General features: G+C 37.4%; 1 protein-coding gene across 1 annotated transcript in view; it reads right to left on the bottom strand.

The window, feature by feature from the left end:
- VRK2 (VRK serine/threonine kinase 2) overlaps positions 1-14,870 on the bottom strand; it is a 250,139-nt gene that overhangs the window by 214,503 nt on the left and 20,766 nt on the right. Inside the window, exons 3-4 of the mRNA XM_053712032.1 lie at positions 14,727-14,785; positions 6,157-6,226 (exon numbers count right to left, since the gene is read on the bottom strand). Coding sequence (XP_053568007.1) covers positions 6,157-6,226; positions 14,727-14,785 — 129 coding nt within the window. The remainder of the gene's footprint in view (positions 1-6,156; positions 6,227-14,726; positions 14,786-14,870) is intronic.

The following is a 14,870-nucleotide window of genomic DNA, read 5'->3' as shown; positions in this document are numbered from 1 at the left end:
AATACTTAAACTAATAACTTTGTGTTTAAAGCGCCATTTTGAAACCTAGGTATTGTAAACGGATTGGTACAGAGCAAAGGATACCCACGGAGTGGGTTTGGAAAACAATTAAATTTGCAGGCAAGATTTCTGATATACGGTAGAGATATGTTAATGAAATGCTATTGATAAAAAGCGTATTTGGGGTAGTTAGTTAGTAACAGGCATAGAAAATATTTACTTACAGTGGCCCTTTAACTGTGTGCATGGCATTATGAAATCTGAAGACTACCAAAGAATTATGTGGTGCAATGTAAGGCCCAGTGTCAGAAATGTGGGCTTCCGCCAGAGGTCATGGGTCTTACAGGAGGACAATGACCCAAAGCACACGTCAGAAAGCACCCAGAAATGGTTTAAGACAAAGCGCTGGAGAGTACTGACGGGGCCAGCAATGAGTCTAGATCTCAATACTATAGAGCAACAAGAGGGCGCTAATAACTACTAATGAGTAAAAATTATATTATGCCCTTAAGATAGATATAAAATATATACTATATACAAAATGGGAATAGAGCGTGGACTCTCACCATAAAGTGGATATAGCGAATGGTAATAAGTCCAATATATGTGCACAGTGATCAGTACATCAAAATGTCCATAGAATGTTGGCAAACAGATCCCTGCCGATAGTATGGAACTCTCCTCTCCTTTGATAACTGAAGACGGATCTATGGAAGTGAGGGACAAACAAAGGCGACCAAAGTGTGTATCTAAAGTGATGGTATCCCACCACCCTGCACACGTATTCTATACCCAGGGTACTCACACTTTTGCTGAGCACACCAATGTGCTGGTAGGCGCGGACTGGCTATCTGAGCAAACCAGCTTGCTCTCTCCGGTACACTCTCTCACGATGGTAACAGTCAGACTCCTGGCCGCTTACCTTCTCTGACAATGTTACTCTCCACCGCCAACAGGAACCCACAGATATCCCCAAGGATTGGTAATGAGAATATACCTGTAATGGAATCACATACGATGATATAAAATAGACTTTTTAATCATTGTTAAAAACAACAATACAGATTTCACAAGTAAAAACAAGATATGTACTCTTTGCTAATTACCAATCTCAGAATACCCCCCTCCCCCCCTTTTTCAGCCAATGGGCGTGTTGCCTGCAGCCTCTAGCTGTTAGTAAGCCCACAGCTGATACTAAATAACCCAGTCTAAACCAACCCATTCACTAAAATCAAATATATATATGTTAATACAAAGTTGCCAATAATGTCATCTACTTAAAGCTATTGGAAATACATACATTTAAGCTAAGTTTTACTTACATATACACTATATTGCAACATTTAGTCTATCAAATGTATATAACTATTTCTCAAATAACATCAGAGCTTTTTTATTCAACGCTATACAATTTACCTCCAATGTGTCCCAATAGGGATTGAGACAGCCTCCAATTTTTGAGGTGAATAAAACTTCATTACGCTGGTGATTTAAAGGCATAAATACTTATTTAAGTTGTAATACAATCTATACTAATTTATAATATACTGGAGGTTCTCACAATCTATAACTTTCTCATATTGTTTATTAGGGGAACCTAATGCTCTTCCATAATATATATTGAATGATGTTAGAGATTAATCGCAAGAGGATATAACCTAACTAAAAGTGGCCTCTTTATCTCATTAAAGGGGTATGCCCTATATGGGATTATATTAAAATAAGAATATATATAAAATATGTGGAAGTTCTATCATGACCTAAAATGAGCCACCAAATAAAACTGCAATAATCTATTTATAGACCTTACTTTATTGCGCTCGCCAATTAAAGGGATATAACGCTACAATTTCCAGAAGTATTCAATATACGAATTTTGACTCCTTATCTAGTTAGAATCCTTTTAAATTCATCCATTACCCTGTAAGGGATATATGTTGTTATATATTCAGTTGTCCTAAAAAGTATATCTAAGGTTAAAACTTAACATAGACTATATAGGAATGCAGTATAAGTCTATGTTAAGTTTTAACCTTAGATATACTTTTTAGGACATTGAATACTTCTGGAAATTGTAGCGTTATATCCCTTTAATTGGCGAGCGCAATACAGTTAGGTCTATAAATAGATTACTGCAGTTTTATTTGGTGGCTCATTTTAGGTCATGATACAACTTCCACATATTTTATATATATTCTTATTTTAATATAATCCCATATAGGGCATACCCCTTTAATGAAATAAAGAGGCCACTTTTAGTTAGAGATTAATCGCATATAGGGCATACCCCTTTAATGAGAAAAAGAGGCCACTTTTAGTTAGAGATTAATCGCAAGAGGATATAATCCAACATCATTCAATATATATTATGGAAGAGCATTAGGTTCCCCTAATAAACAATATGAGAAAGTTATAGATTGTGAGAACCTCCAGTATATTATAAATTAGTATAGATTGTATTACAACTTAAATCAGTATTTATGCCTTTAAAATCGCCAGCATAATGAAGTTTTATTCAACTAAAAAATTGGAGGCTGTCTCAATCCCTATTGGGACACATTGGAGGTAAATTGTATAGCGTTGAATAAAAAAGCTCTGATGTTATTTGAGAAATAGTTATATACATTTGATAGACTAAATGTTGCAATATAGTGTATATGTAAGTAAAACTTCGCTTAAATGAATGTATTTCCAATAGCTTTAAGTATATGACAATATTGGCAACTTTGTATTAACATATATATATTTGATTTTAGTGAATGGGTTGGTTTAGACTGGGTTATTTAGTATCAGCTGCGGGTTTACTAACAGCTAGAGGCTGCAGGCAACACGCCCATTGGCTGAAAAAGGGGGGAGGGGGGTATTCTGAGATTGGTAATGAGCTGCAATATATAGCCGATTCAAATGTTTGTACAATTATGCCTGAAGAAACGGCCAAGTTGTAGCCGAGAAACGCGTAGCAAAGAGTACATATCTTGTTTTTACTTGTGGAATCTGTATTGTTGTTTTTAACAATGATTAAAAAGTCTATTTTATATCATCATATGTGATTCCATTACAAGTATATTCTCATTACCAATCCTTGGGGATATCTGTGGGTTCCTGTTGGCGGTGGAGAGTAACATTGTCAGAGAAGGCAAGCGGCCAGGAGTCTGACTGTTACCATCATGAGAGAGTGTACCGGAGAGAGCAAGCTGGTTTGCTCAGATAGCCAGTCCGCGCCTACCAGCACATTGGTGTGCTCAGCAAAAGTGTGAGTACCCTGGGTATAGAATACATGTGCAGGGTGGGATACCATCACTTTGGATACACACATTGGTCGCCTTTGTTTGTCCCTCACTTCCATAGATCCGTCTTCAGTTATCAAAGGAGAGAATAAGGCACCTGAGAGAGGAGAGTTTCATACTATCGGCAGGGATCTGTTTGCCAACATTCTATGGACATTTTGATGTACTGATCACTGTGCACATATATTGGACTTATTACCATTCGCTATATCCAATTTATGGTGAGAGTCCACGCTCTATTCCCATTTCATATATAGTATATATTTTATATCTATCTTAAGGGCATAATATAATTTTTACTCATTAGTAGTTATTAGCGCCCTCTTGTGTGTTTTTCACATGTATTTTCCTATATCTCTCCAAGTTCAGTTTTTAAGAGGTGCAGCTTTTGTAACCATATACATATTAGGAGTCAGCAAGGAATACTCCTATGGAATAGACCTATTAGTTATAGTATTACACTTGGTCACTAATATTGTTAGTGTATCACGTATGAAGGGAGGGCATCACCTCTTGTTATACCATATTGGTTGCATTAGCGCCCTCTAGTGGCTTCGGTCACATTTTTTCAATACTATAGAGCACCTGTGGAGAGATCTCAAAACAGCAGTTGGGAAAAGGAACCCTTCCAATCTGAGAGACCTGGAGAAGTTGGCGAAAGAAGAATGGTCCAAAATTCCAGAGAGTGCTACCAAATATTAAATTGAGGGTGCCAATAATTTTGTCCAGTCCATTTTTGGAGTTTTGCGTGGAATGTGTCCGATTTAGCTTTTTTTTTCCACTTTTTTGTGTCATACCAATACAAAAGAGATAAACATACGAATAACTAAACATCTGTAACTGCAACAATTCTCTGGGAGAAATACAGTGGTGCCAATATTTTTGGCCATAACTGTATAGATGATATTTTTTTTAATTTTATTTTGTGTGTGTTATACTTGACTTTTTTTAACCTACTATTGTTGCGCTGCCAGCCAATCCCCCCCAGTGTGAGTCTTTTCTTCCTATCCTTACGTTAAACACTGGCACCCAATCAAAACGGTTGCCACACAACTCACGGTTTTCTTCCAGCATGTGTTCCCGTAAGCATTATGGCATGCGCAGTACAGACCAAAGGGAGTCCCAATTACGTAGGAGTAAACAGTTAATCTGAGATGTTGTTTTGATTCACTGTTTACGTGAACTTCATCACCTATGCTTTGCTGTACTGTATTGTTCAGCAGCTCTCCTAGTAAACACTGGATCTTGTGATTGGATGTCTACTCTGGAGCGGCTGCTCAGGCAATCTGCATAAACTCATATTTTTTGTAAAATAAATGTAGCAGTTTAGTTATTACATTAATTAGGAATACACTGGCAACTTTAAAATACTGTAAATGTATCCCTTTAAAAAGGGACACAAAACTCCAAATTGTATTCAGCATAAAAAAATTAATTATGGTAAATTTAAAAAAACAAATTATTTTGCCTAGTTTTCATGTATTTTAACTGAAAAGTGCAATGTTCCCTCTATCTTCAGAGGCTGAAGTGCATTCCATGGAAGGCAGAACCCCAACACACCTACACACTGCATAGTTATTGGTTATTCATATCTGTTGCTGATTGGTTAGAGCAAAAGAAACAAAATAAACAATATTCAAGAGGCTTTTTAAGGGGTGTGTCAGGAGACTACAAATCAATCCAAAGTTTTCTAACAAAATTACAATTTGTATTACCCATAAACAACACTGTTATATTAATACACTTTCTACCTATGTGATTACCTTATATCTAAGCCTTTGTAGATTGCCCCCTTTTCTCAGTTCTTTTGACAGACTTGCATTTTGGCAATCAGTGCTGAATCATAAATAACTCCACGGGAGTGAGCACAATGTTATCTATATGACACACAGGAACTAACGCCTTCTAGCTGTGAAAAACTGTCAAAATGCGCTGAGATAAGAGGTGGCCATCAAAGGCTTAGAAATTAGCATATGAGCCTACCTAGGTTTAGCTTTCAACAAAGAATACCAAGAGAACAAAGCAAATTTGATGAAAAAAGTAAATTGCAAAGTTGTTTAAAATTACATGTCCTATCTAAATCATGAAAGTTTACTGTCCCTTTAATACACATTAAGCTTACAGTGAGCATTAACCCTTTAACGACCATCGGCATACCCTGTACATCACTGGTCTTTCTATGTGCCCTGATTTCAGGATGGAGGGCATAACAGTGCAAGTGGTCTTGCTGCTGGTGGGCGAGATCTGCGCTATTATGAGCTGACAAACCTTTAACAACCAGCGACATACAAGGAAACATTGTGGTCGTTAAGGGGTTTAATACCTGGAAGTACAAAAACACAAGAGAAGCTTATACTTTGGGCCCAAGAATCAAAAACTCACCAACTTGGGGGGGGGGGGGGGGGAAATCACACAAAAATCTTTATTTTCCCCCCATTCTTTTTTAGATATTATATTTTAATGTAGCTGTTTATTATTCACATCCAGAGCCCCTACAGCAATAGAAACAGTTCTCAAGATAAAATTTGCCATCCTAAAATTGTTTGAGGGACACTGCAGTACAGGACGAGCCTTCTTAGATAATCTCACCAGACCAGAGAGCAGGGATTAGCAACCTTGGCCCCTAGATGTTTTGGAACTACATTTCCCATGATGCCGAGACAATCTTTAGGCTGTCTGAGTATCATAGGAAATGTAGTTCCAAAACATCGGGGGCCCAAGGTTATTGACCCCTTCTTTAGAGAACTGGCTCCTCAGGGTCTGTGAACAGCCTGTATAAGTAATTGTACCATACATAAAAGACACACTACAACATAAATAGTGTATAATAGGACATTATAATAATTTCAGAATAGAGAAATGTACTTACTATTCTCTGGTTTTGCAGCTCTTTGATAAAATTTCAGTTCACAAAACAAAGGTCCATTTTGATGGTACTCCTAAAATAATAACAACACTTGTGGTTTATAAATACTACATTTAAAAGGGCACACTTATGTATCTGTTATAATGTTCTATAAAGGGTGCTTAAACATACTGTATACAAAACTAAATTTATTTGTATACCATAGTAACAACCATAGTAGCAACCATAGTAAAACAAAAGTCTTAGGCCTAGATTTAGAGTTCGGCGGTAGCCGTCAAAACCAGCGTTAGAGGCTCCTAACGCTGGTTTTGGCCGCCCGCTGGTATTTGGAGTCAGTGATTAAAGGGTCTAACGCTCACTTTTCAGCCGCGACTTTTCCATACCGCAGATCCCCCTACGCCATTTGCGTAGCCTATCTTTTCAATGGGATCTTTCTAACGCTGGTATTTAGAGTCGTTTCTGCAGTGAGCGTTAGAGCTCTAACGACAAGATTCCAGCCGCCTGAAAAAAGCAGGAGTTAAGAGCTTTCTGGCTAACGCCGGTTTATAAAGCTCTTAACTACTGTACCCTAAAGTACACTAACACCCATAAACTACCTATGTACCCCTAAACCGAGCTCCCCCCACATCGCCGCCACTCGATTAAACATTTTAACCCCTAATCTTCCGACCGCCACCTACGTTATACTTATGTACCCCTAATCTGCTGCCCCTAACCCCGCCGACCCCTATATTACATTTATTAACCCCTAATCTGCCCCCCACAACATCGCCGCCAGCTACTTACAATAATTAACCCCTAATCTTCCGACCGCAAAGCGCCGCCACCTACGTTATCCCTATGTACCCCTAATCTGCTGCCCCTAACACCGCCGACCCCTATATTATATTTATTAACCCCTAATCTGCCCCCCTCAACGTCGCCGACACCTACCTACACTTATTAACCCCTAATCTGCCGAGCGGACCTGAGCGCTACTATAATAAAGTTATTAACCCCGAATCCGCCTCACTAACCCTATCATAAATAGTATTAACCCCTAATCTGCCCTCCCTAACATCGCCGACACCTACCTTCAATTATTAACCCCTAATCTGACGACCGGAGCTCACCGCTATTCTAATAAATGTATTAACCCCTAAAGCTAAGTCTAACCCTAACACTAACACCCCCCTAACTTAAATATAATTTTAATCTAACGAAATAAATTAACTCTTATTAAATAAATTAATCCTATTTAAAGCTAAATACTTACCTGTAAAATAAACCCTAATATAGCTACAATATAAATTATAATTATATTATAGCTATTTTAGGATTAATATTTATTTTACAGGCAACTTGGTATTTATTTTAACTAGGTACAATAGCTATTAAATAGTTAAGAACTATTTAATAGTTACCTAGTTAAAATAATAACAAATTTACCTGTAAAATAAATCCTAACCTAAGATATAATTAAACCTAACACTACCCTATCAATAAAATAATTAAATAAACTACCTACAATTACCTACAATTAACCTAACACTACACTATCAATAAATTAAATAAACACAATTGCTACAAATAAATACAATTAAATAAACTAGCTAAAGTACAAAAAATAAAAAAGAACTAAGTTACAGAAAATAATAAAATATTTACAAACATAAGAATAATATTACAACAATTTTAAACTAATTACACCTACTCTAAGCCCCCTAATAAAATAACAAAGCCCCCCAAAATAATAAATTCACTACCCTATTCTAAATTAAAAAAGTTACAAGCTCTTTTACCTTACCAGCCCTGAACAGGGCCCTTTGCGGGGCATGCCCCAAGAAGTTCAGCTCTTTTGCCTGTAAAAAAAAACATACAATACCCCCCCCCCAACATTACAACCCACCACCCACATACCCCTAATCTAACCCAAACCCCCCTTAAATAAACCTAACACTAATCCCCTGAAGATCTTCCTACCTTGTCTTCACCATCCAGGTATCACCGATCCGTCCTGGCTCCAAGATCTTCATCCAACCCAAGCGGGGGTTGGCGATCCATAATCCGGTGCTGAAGAGGTCCAGAAGAGGCTCCAAAGTCTTCATCCTATCCGGCAAGAAGAGGACATCCGGACCGGCAACCATCTTGATCCAAGCGGCATCTTCTATCTTCATCCGATGACGACCGGCTCCATCCTGAAGACCTCCACCGCGGACCCATCTTCTTCCGGCGACGTCCAACTGCAGAATGACGGTTCCTTTAAGGGACGTCATCCAAGATGGCGTCCCTCGAATTCCGATTGGCTGATAGGATTCTATCAGCCAATCGGAATTAAGGTAGGAATATTCTGATTGGCTGATGGAATCAGCCAATCAGAATCAAGTTCAATCCGATTGGCTGATCCAATCAGCCAATCAGATTGAGCTCGCATTCTATTGGCTGTTCCGATCAGCCAATAGAATGCGAGCTCAATCTGATTGGCTGATTGGATCAGCCAATCGGATTGAACTGATTCTGATTGGCTGATTCCATCAGCCAATCAGAATATTCCTACCTTAATTCCGATTGGCTGATAGAATCCTATCAGCCAATCGGAATTCGAGGGACGCCATCTTGGATGACGTCCCTTAAAGGAACCGTCATTCTGCAGTTGGACGTCGCCGGAAGAAGATGGGTCCGCGGTGGAGGTCTTCAGGATGGAGCCGGTCGTCATCGGATGAAGATAGAAGATGCCGCTTGGATCAAGATGGTTGCCGGTCCGGATGTCCTCTTCTTGCCGGATAGGATGAAGACTTTGGAGCCTCTTCTGGACCTCTTCAGCACCGGATTATGGATCGCCAACCCCCGCTTGGGTTGGATGAAGATCTTGGAGCCAGGACGGATCGGTGATACCTGGATGGTGAAGACAAGGTAGGAAGATCTTCAGGGGATTAGTGTTAGGTTTATTTAAGGGGGGTTTGGGTTAGATTAGGGGTATGTGGGTGGTGGGTTGTAATGTTGGGGGGGGGGTATTGTATGTTTTTTTTTACAGGCAAAAGAGCTGAACTTCTTGGGGCATGCCCCGCAAAGGGCCCTGTTCAGGGCTGGTAAGGTAAAAGAGCTTGTAACTTTTTTAATTTAGAATAGGGTAGGGAATTTATTATTTTGGGGGGCTTTGTTATTTTATTAGGGGGCTTAGAGTAGGTGTAATTAGTTTAAAATTGTTGTAATATTATTCTTATGTTTGTAAATATTTTATTATTTTCTGTAACTTAGTTCTTTTTTATTTTTTGTACTTTAGCTAGTTTATTTAATTGTATTTATTTGTAGCAATTGTGTTTATTTAATTTATTGATAGTGTAGTGTTAGGTTAATTGTAGGTAATTGTAGGTAGTTTATTTAATTATTTTATTGATAGGGTAGTGTTAGGTTTAATTATATCTTAGGTTAGGATTTATTTTACAGGTAAATTTGTTATTATTTTAACTAGGTAACTATTAAATAGTTCTTAACTATTTAATAGCTATTGTACCTAGTTAAAATAAATACCAAGTTGCCTGTAAAATAAATATTAATCCTAAAATAGCTATAATATAATTATAATTTATATTGTAGCTATATTAGGGTTTATTTTACAGGTAAGTATTTAGCTTTAAATAGGATTAATTTATTTAATAAGAGTTAATTTATTTCGTTAGATTAAAATTATATTTAAGTTAGGGGGGTGTTAGTGTTAGGGTTAGACTTAGCTTTAGGGGTTAATACATTTATTAGAATAGCGGTGAGCTCCGGTCGTCAGATTAGGGGTTAATAATTGAAGGTAGGTGTCGGCGATGTTAGGGAGGGCAGATTAGGGGTTAATACTATTTATGATAGGGTTAGTGAGGCGGATTCGGGGTTAATAACTTTATTATAGTAGCGCTCAGGTCCGCTCGGCAGATTAGGGGTTAATAAGTGTAGGTAGGTGTCGGCGACGTTGTGGGGGGCAGATTAGGGGTTAATAAATATAACATAGGGGTCGGCGATGTTAGGGCAGCAGATTAGGGGTACATAGGGATAATGTAGGTTGCGGCGGTTTACGGAGCGGAAGATTAGGGGTTAATAATAATATGCAGGGGTCAGCGATAGCGGGAGTGGCAGATTAGGGGTTAATAAGTGTAAGGTTAGGGGTGCTTAGACTCGGGGTACATGTTAGAGTGTTAGGTGCAGACGTAGGAAGTGTTTCCCCATAGGAAACAATGGGGCTGCGTTAGGAGCTGAACGCTGCTTTTTTGCAGGTGTTAGGTTTTTTTTCAGCTCAAACAGTCCCATTGTTTCCTATGGGGGAATCGTGCACGAGCACGTTTTTGATGCCGGCCGCGTCCGTAAGCAACTCTGGTATCGAGAGTTGCATTTGCGGTAAAAATGCCCTACGCTCCTTTTTTGGAGCCTAACGCAGCATTTGTTTTAACTCTCGATACCAGAGTTAAATTTATGGTGCGGCCAGAAAAAAGCCCGCGGAGCGTTAACAGCCCTTTTACCGCCGAACTCTAAATCTAGGCCTTAGACTTTAGATCAACTGATTTTTCTTACATGGGCAGATACCTAGATGAATCCCTAAAAGGGATGGCACAGATTACAGGAGTACAAGAACAGTGGGGATATTTTAAAAATGCTATTCTAGATGCAACTAAACACTGTATTAGGCTTGTTTGTAAAAGTAAAAGAAAAAGAAAACCAATATGGTTTTCAAGAGAAGTAGCTCATGCAGTTAAGACAAAAAAAGACAGTCTATAAAAAATTCAAACTCACTGGCTCAGAAGAGGATAAAGAAAAATGGAGAACCCATCAAAAGATGACAAAGCAGTTAATCAGAAAGGTTAAAGCTGATGCAGAAGAGAAAATAGCACAATCTGTAAAAAACGGTGACAAAACCTTCTTTAGATATATCAGTGAAAAGAGAAAAACTAACAGAGGGATAGTTAGACTCAAGAATGAGGATAGAGTATTGGAAGAAGATAAACAAATAGCAAACTGTTTAAATGATTTCTTTTGTTCAGTCTTTACAACAGATGGTAAAGATAGCGAGATTCTATTAAGGGATGTTACTGTAAATAATAATGTGAGTAGTACTTTTCTTTTTACAGAGGAAGAGGTTTCAAGGGCTTTATCAAAAATAAAAGTTAATAAGGCTGTGGGTCCAGATAATATTCATCCAAGAGTTCTAAAAGAACTTCGATCCGTAATAGCTACTCCATTAGCTGATTTATTTAATCAGTCACTTCTAACAGGAGTTGTTCCAAAAGACTGGAAAATTTCCAATGTAGTCCCTCTTCATAAAAAGGGTAGTAGGGAAGATTCTGCTAACTATAGGCCAGTCAGTTTGACCTCAATTGCAGGGAAATGAATGGAAACTCTTTTAAAGGAAAGACTTGTATCTTTCATTTAGACAAACAACTTAGAAGACAAAGGACAGCATGGTTTCACTGCTGGAAGATCATGCCTGACTAATCTAATTGATTTCTTTGACCATGTAACTAAAATAATAGACCAGGGAGGAGCCGTAGATGTTGCATATCTAGACTTTAGCAAAGCATTTGACACCGTCCCACACAACAAACTTATTCACAAAATGTATTGCCTTGGAATAGATGCTAAGATTGTTAAGTGGGTAGAATGCTGGCTTAAAGATAGACGACAGAGGGTTTCAATTAATGGAGTACATTCAAATGAGGCATCAGTTACTAGTGGTGTTCCCCAAGGGTCAGTTCTTGGGCCTGTTTTGTTTAACATGTTCATAAGTGATATTGGAAGTGGGCTTAAGGGGAAGGTTTGCTTGTTTGCTGATGATACAAAAATTTGTAACAGGGTAGATGTTCCAGGAGGAGTTGATCAAATGAACTGTGATATCAATAAACTAGAGGACTGGTCAAATAAATAGGATCTGTAATTTAATATTACCAAGAGCAAAATTATGCATACAGGATCCAAAAACCCAAAGGCCAATTATAGTCTCAATGGTACATTACTGACTGTAATTAAAGAAGAAAGGGATTTGGGAATTATTATTTCAGATGATTTAAAATTTGGTACACAATGCCTCAGTGCAGCCAGCAAGGCCAGTCGAATGCTTGGTTGCATTGGAAGAGGTTTTAGTAGCAGAAATAGCAAGGTTCTTATGCCACTTTACAGATCATTAGTTAGACCAAGTATGGAATACTGCGTACAGTTCTGGAGACCATATCTTCAGACAGATATAAATAAACTAGAAGCTGTCCAAAGGAGGGCTACTAAAATGGTACATGGTCTAAAATATAAAACATACAAAGAAAGACTCTATGATCTAAATATGTATAGTTTAGAGGATAGAAGGGAAAGAGGTGACATGATAGAAACCTTCAAATATATGAAGGGACTTAATAAAATAGAAGCTGAAAGCATTTTTCACAAAAAAATAAATGCCAAAACAAGGGGTCACAATCTAAAGTTAGAGGGTAGTAAATTCAGGAGAAATTTGAGGAAGCATTTTTTTACAAAAAGGGTGGTGGATTCATGGAATAAACTTCCATTTGAGGTGGTAAACACAAAGACTGTAAAGGAATTTAAAAATGCCTGGGACATGCATAAGGCTATCCTAAGGAAAAAGTAACATGTAATATGGGTAGACTTGATGGGCCTTTTTGGTTCTTATCTACCGTCAAATTCTATGTTTCTATGTTTCTATGTATATAAAAATGTGCAATTTTATATTTATAAAACATGGGTCATAAATCTCTTTACATTTTTTAGTATGCTGTATACCAAAAATTAAATGAGAAATGGAACCAATTAAAATATATTTAGTTAAAAAATCTGTACTTAATTAAAGAAAGTATTTTTTTCTTTGTTGCTTCTAAAATGCAGCCATTTCAAATTATCACATATTTTTTAAAATTAGTGTTTCTGTTTTTAAAATGACATTACAGTCAAAATAACACTTTCATAATTCAGAAAAAGCATGCAATTGTAAACAACTCTCCAGTTCACTTCTATTGTCAAAATAGCTTTGGTCTGTTGCTATCCTTTATTGAAAAGTAAACCTAGGTAGGCACATAAGAGTTCAGAAGTGTGCATGTGTCTTTAGTACTCTATTGCAGCACAGTTTGCAACAATGTATAACACGGGTAAGACACGGGCAAGCTCCAGAGCTACAGGGGTATTGGAAATAGACATAACTTTAAGATTTGTCAGAACAGAATCTACTACTCATTTGAAGTTCAGACTAAGTGCTATAGCATTGTCTTTTTATTATGCATGTGTTGTTTATGCAAATATACTGTATTTACTGGCCCTTTAATGATTCAGAGCAACTTTATAATTTACTCCTATTATCAATTTTTCTTCGTTCTCTTGCTATCTTTATTTTAAAAGCAGGAAGGTAAAGCTTAGGAGCCGGCCCATTTTTGGTTCAGAATCTGGGTATGCTTGCTTATTGGTTGGCTAAATGTAGTCACCAATAAGCAAGCGCTATCGAGGGTGCTGAACCTAAAATGGGCCGGCTCGTAAGCTTTAAAAAATTCACCACTGGGCGCTAGCTGACCACATCTGGTGAACCAATGAGAAGAAGCATATGAGCATAGCCACCAATAACCAGCTAGCTTGCAGTAGTGCTTTGCAGCTGCTGGGGATGTGCACATATGCCTTTCAATAAATTATGAAAACAGAACAAAGCAAATTTGATAATAGAAGTGAATTTAAAAAGTGTCTTAAAATGACATACTCTATCTGAATCATAAAACTTTGACTGTCATGTCCCTTTAAAGAACAATAAAATAGTGGTATATATCCAAAATGATGACTACTTGGAATACATATCTATTGACACCTTTGAAGGGACATTTTACAATAGATTTTTCCTTGCATAAATGTTTTGTAGATGATCCATTTATATAGCTTATCTGGTAGTGTTTTTATAAAAAATGTATAGTTTTGCTTATTATTTTTTTTTAAGAACATTGCGCTGATTTTCAGACTCCTAACCAAGCCCCACAGTGTCAGATGCATACACGCGTTTACAGACACCTGCTGGCTCCTGTCGATGTAATCCGTCTTTTCATATGCATGGAAGGGGGGAGTGTCTACTCTCTTTTTTTACTCACCCCCTTTAAGTGGGTGTCCCAGCCTAACCTTATCAACAGAGCTAAACTGTGAGCTTCTAAGTAAGTTTTTAAAAGGTTTTATATTGGATTTTTAGAGCAGTAGCTGTACATATTCTTCTTTATAGAAGTGACTATTACATGCAGTTATATGAAAATTGGTGTATACTGTCCCTTTAAGAGAATGACCCAACTCAGACAATAGATGGGTGAACCTCCATTTTCTTTCATAAATGCATGTAAAGTGTATTTAATGAGGCTTTTTGATATCTAACACTTATTAGGTGTTTATTTCTGTATAAGAAAAAGAGACATGTTCATTTCTGTGGTTCGGTAAAACATGGATATGTGTTTGCCGATGACTTTTATTGTAGCTGTATGTATTATTTGATATTAGATTGTTTTGTAATAAACCTGGATTAAAAAATGCAATTTTGTCTAGTGATGTAGCAATTCAAAGCTAAGTAGTTACATATGAGAGTGAAATATCAACATTACCACTTTAATGACATGTGCTGCATTATCAACATCTACAGGTACATCACAATGGGGAGAGGCTACAAAAGGAAAAAAAGAAAAGAAGATAAGGGTTAATATTTAGCATCATTAGTACATAGCCCCACCCAATTCAAACAGGAATGA

This window comes from Bombina bombina, chromosome 4 (assembly GCF_027579735.1).
Source record: "Bombina bombina isolate aBomBom1 chromosome 4, aBomBom1.pri, whole genome shotgun sequence".
NCBI lineage: Eukaryota > Metazoa > Chordata > Amphibia > Anura > Bombinatoridae > Bombina > Bombina bombina.
The sequence above is the reverse complement of the archived record's forward strand: the minus strand, read 5'-3'. Positions and strand labels throughout refer to the sequence as shown.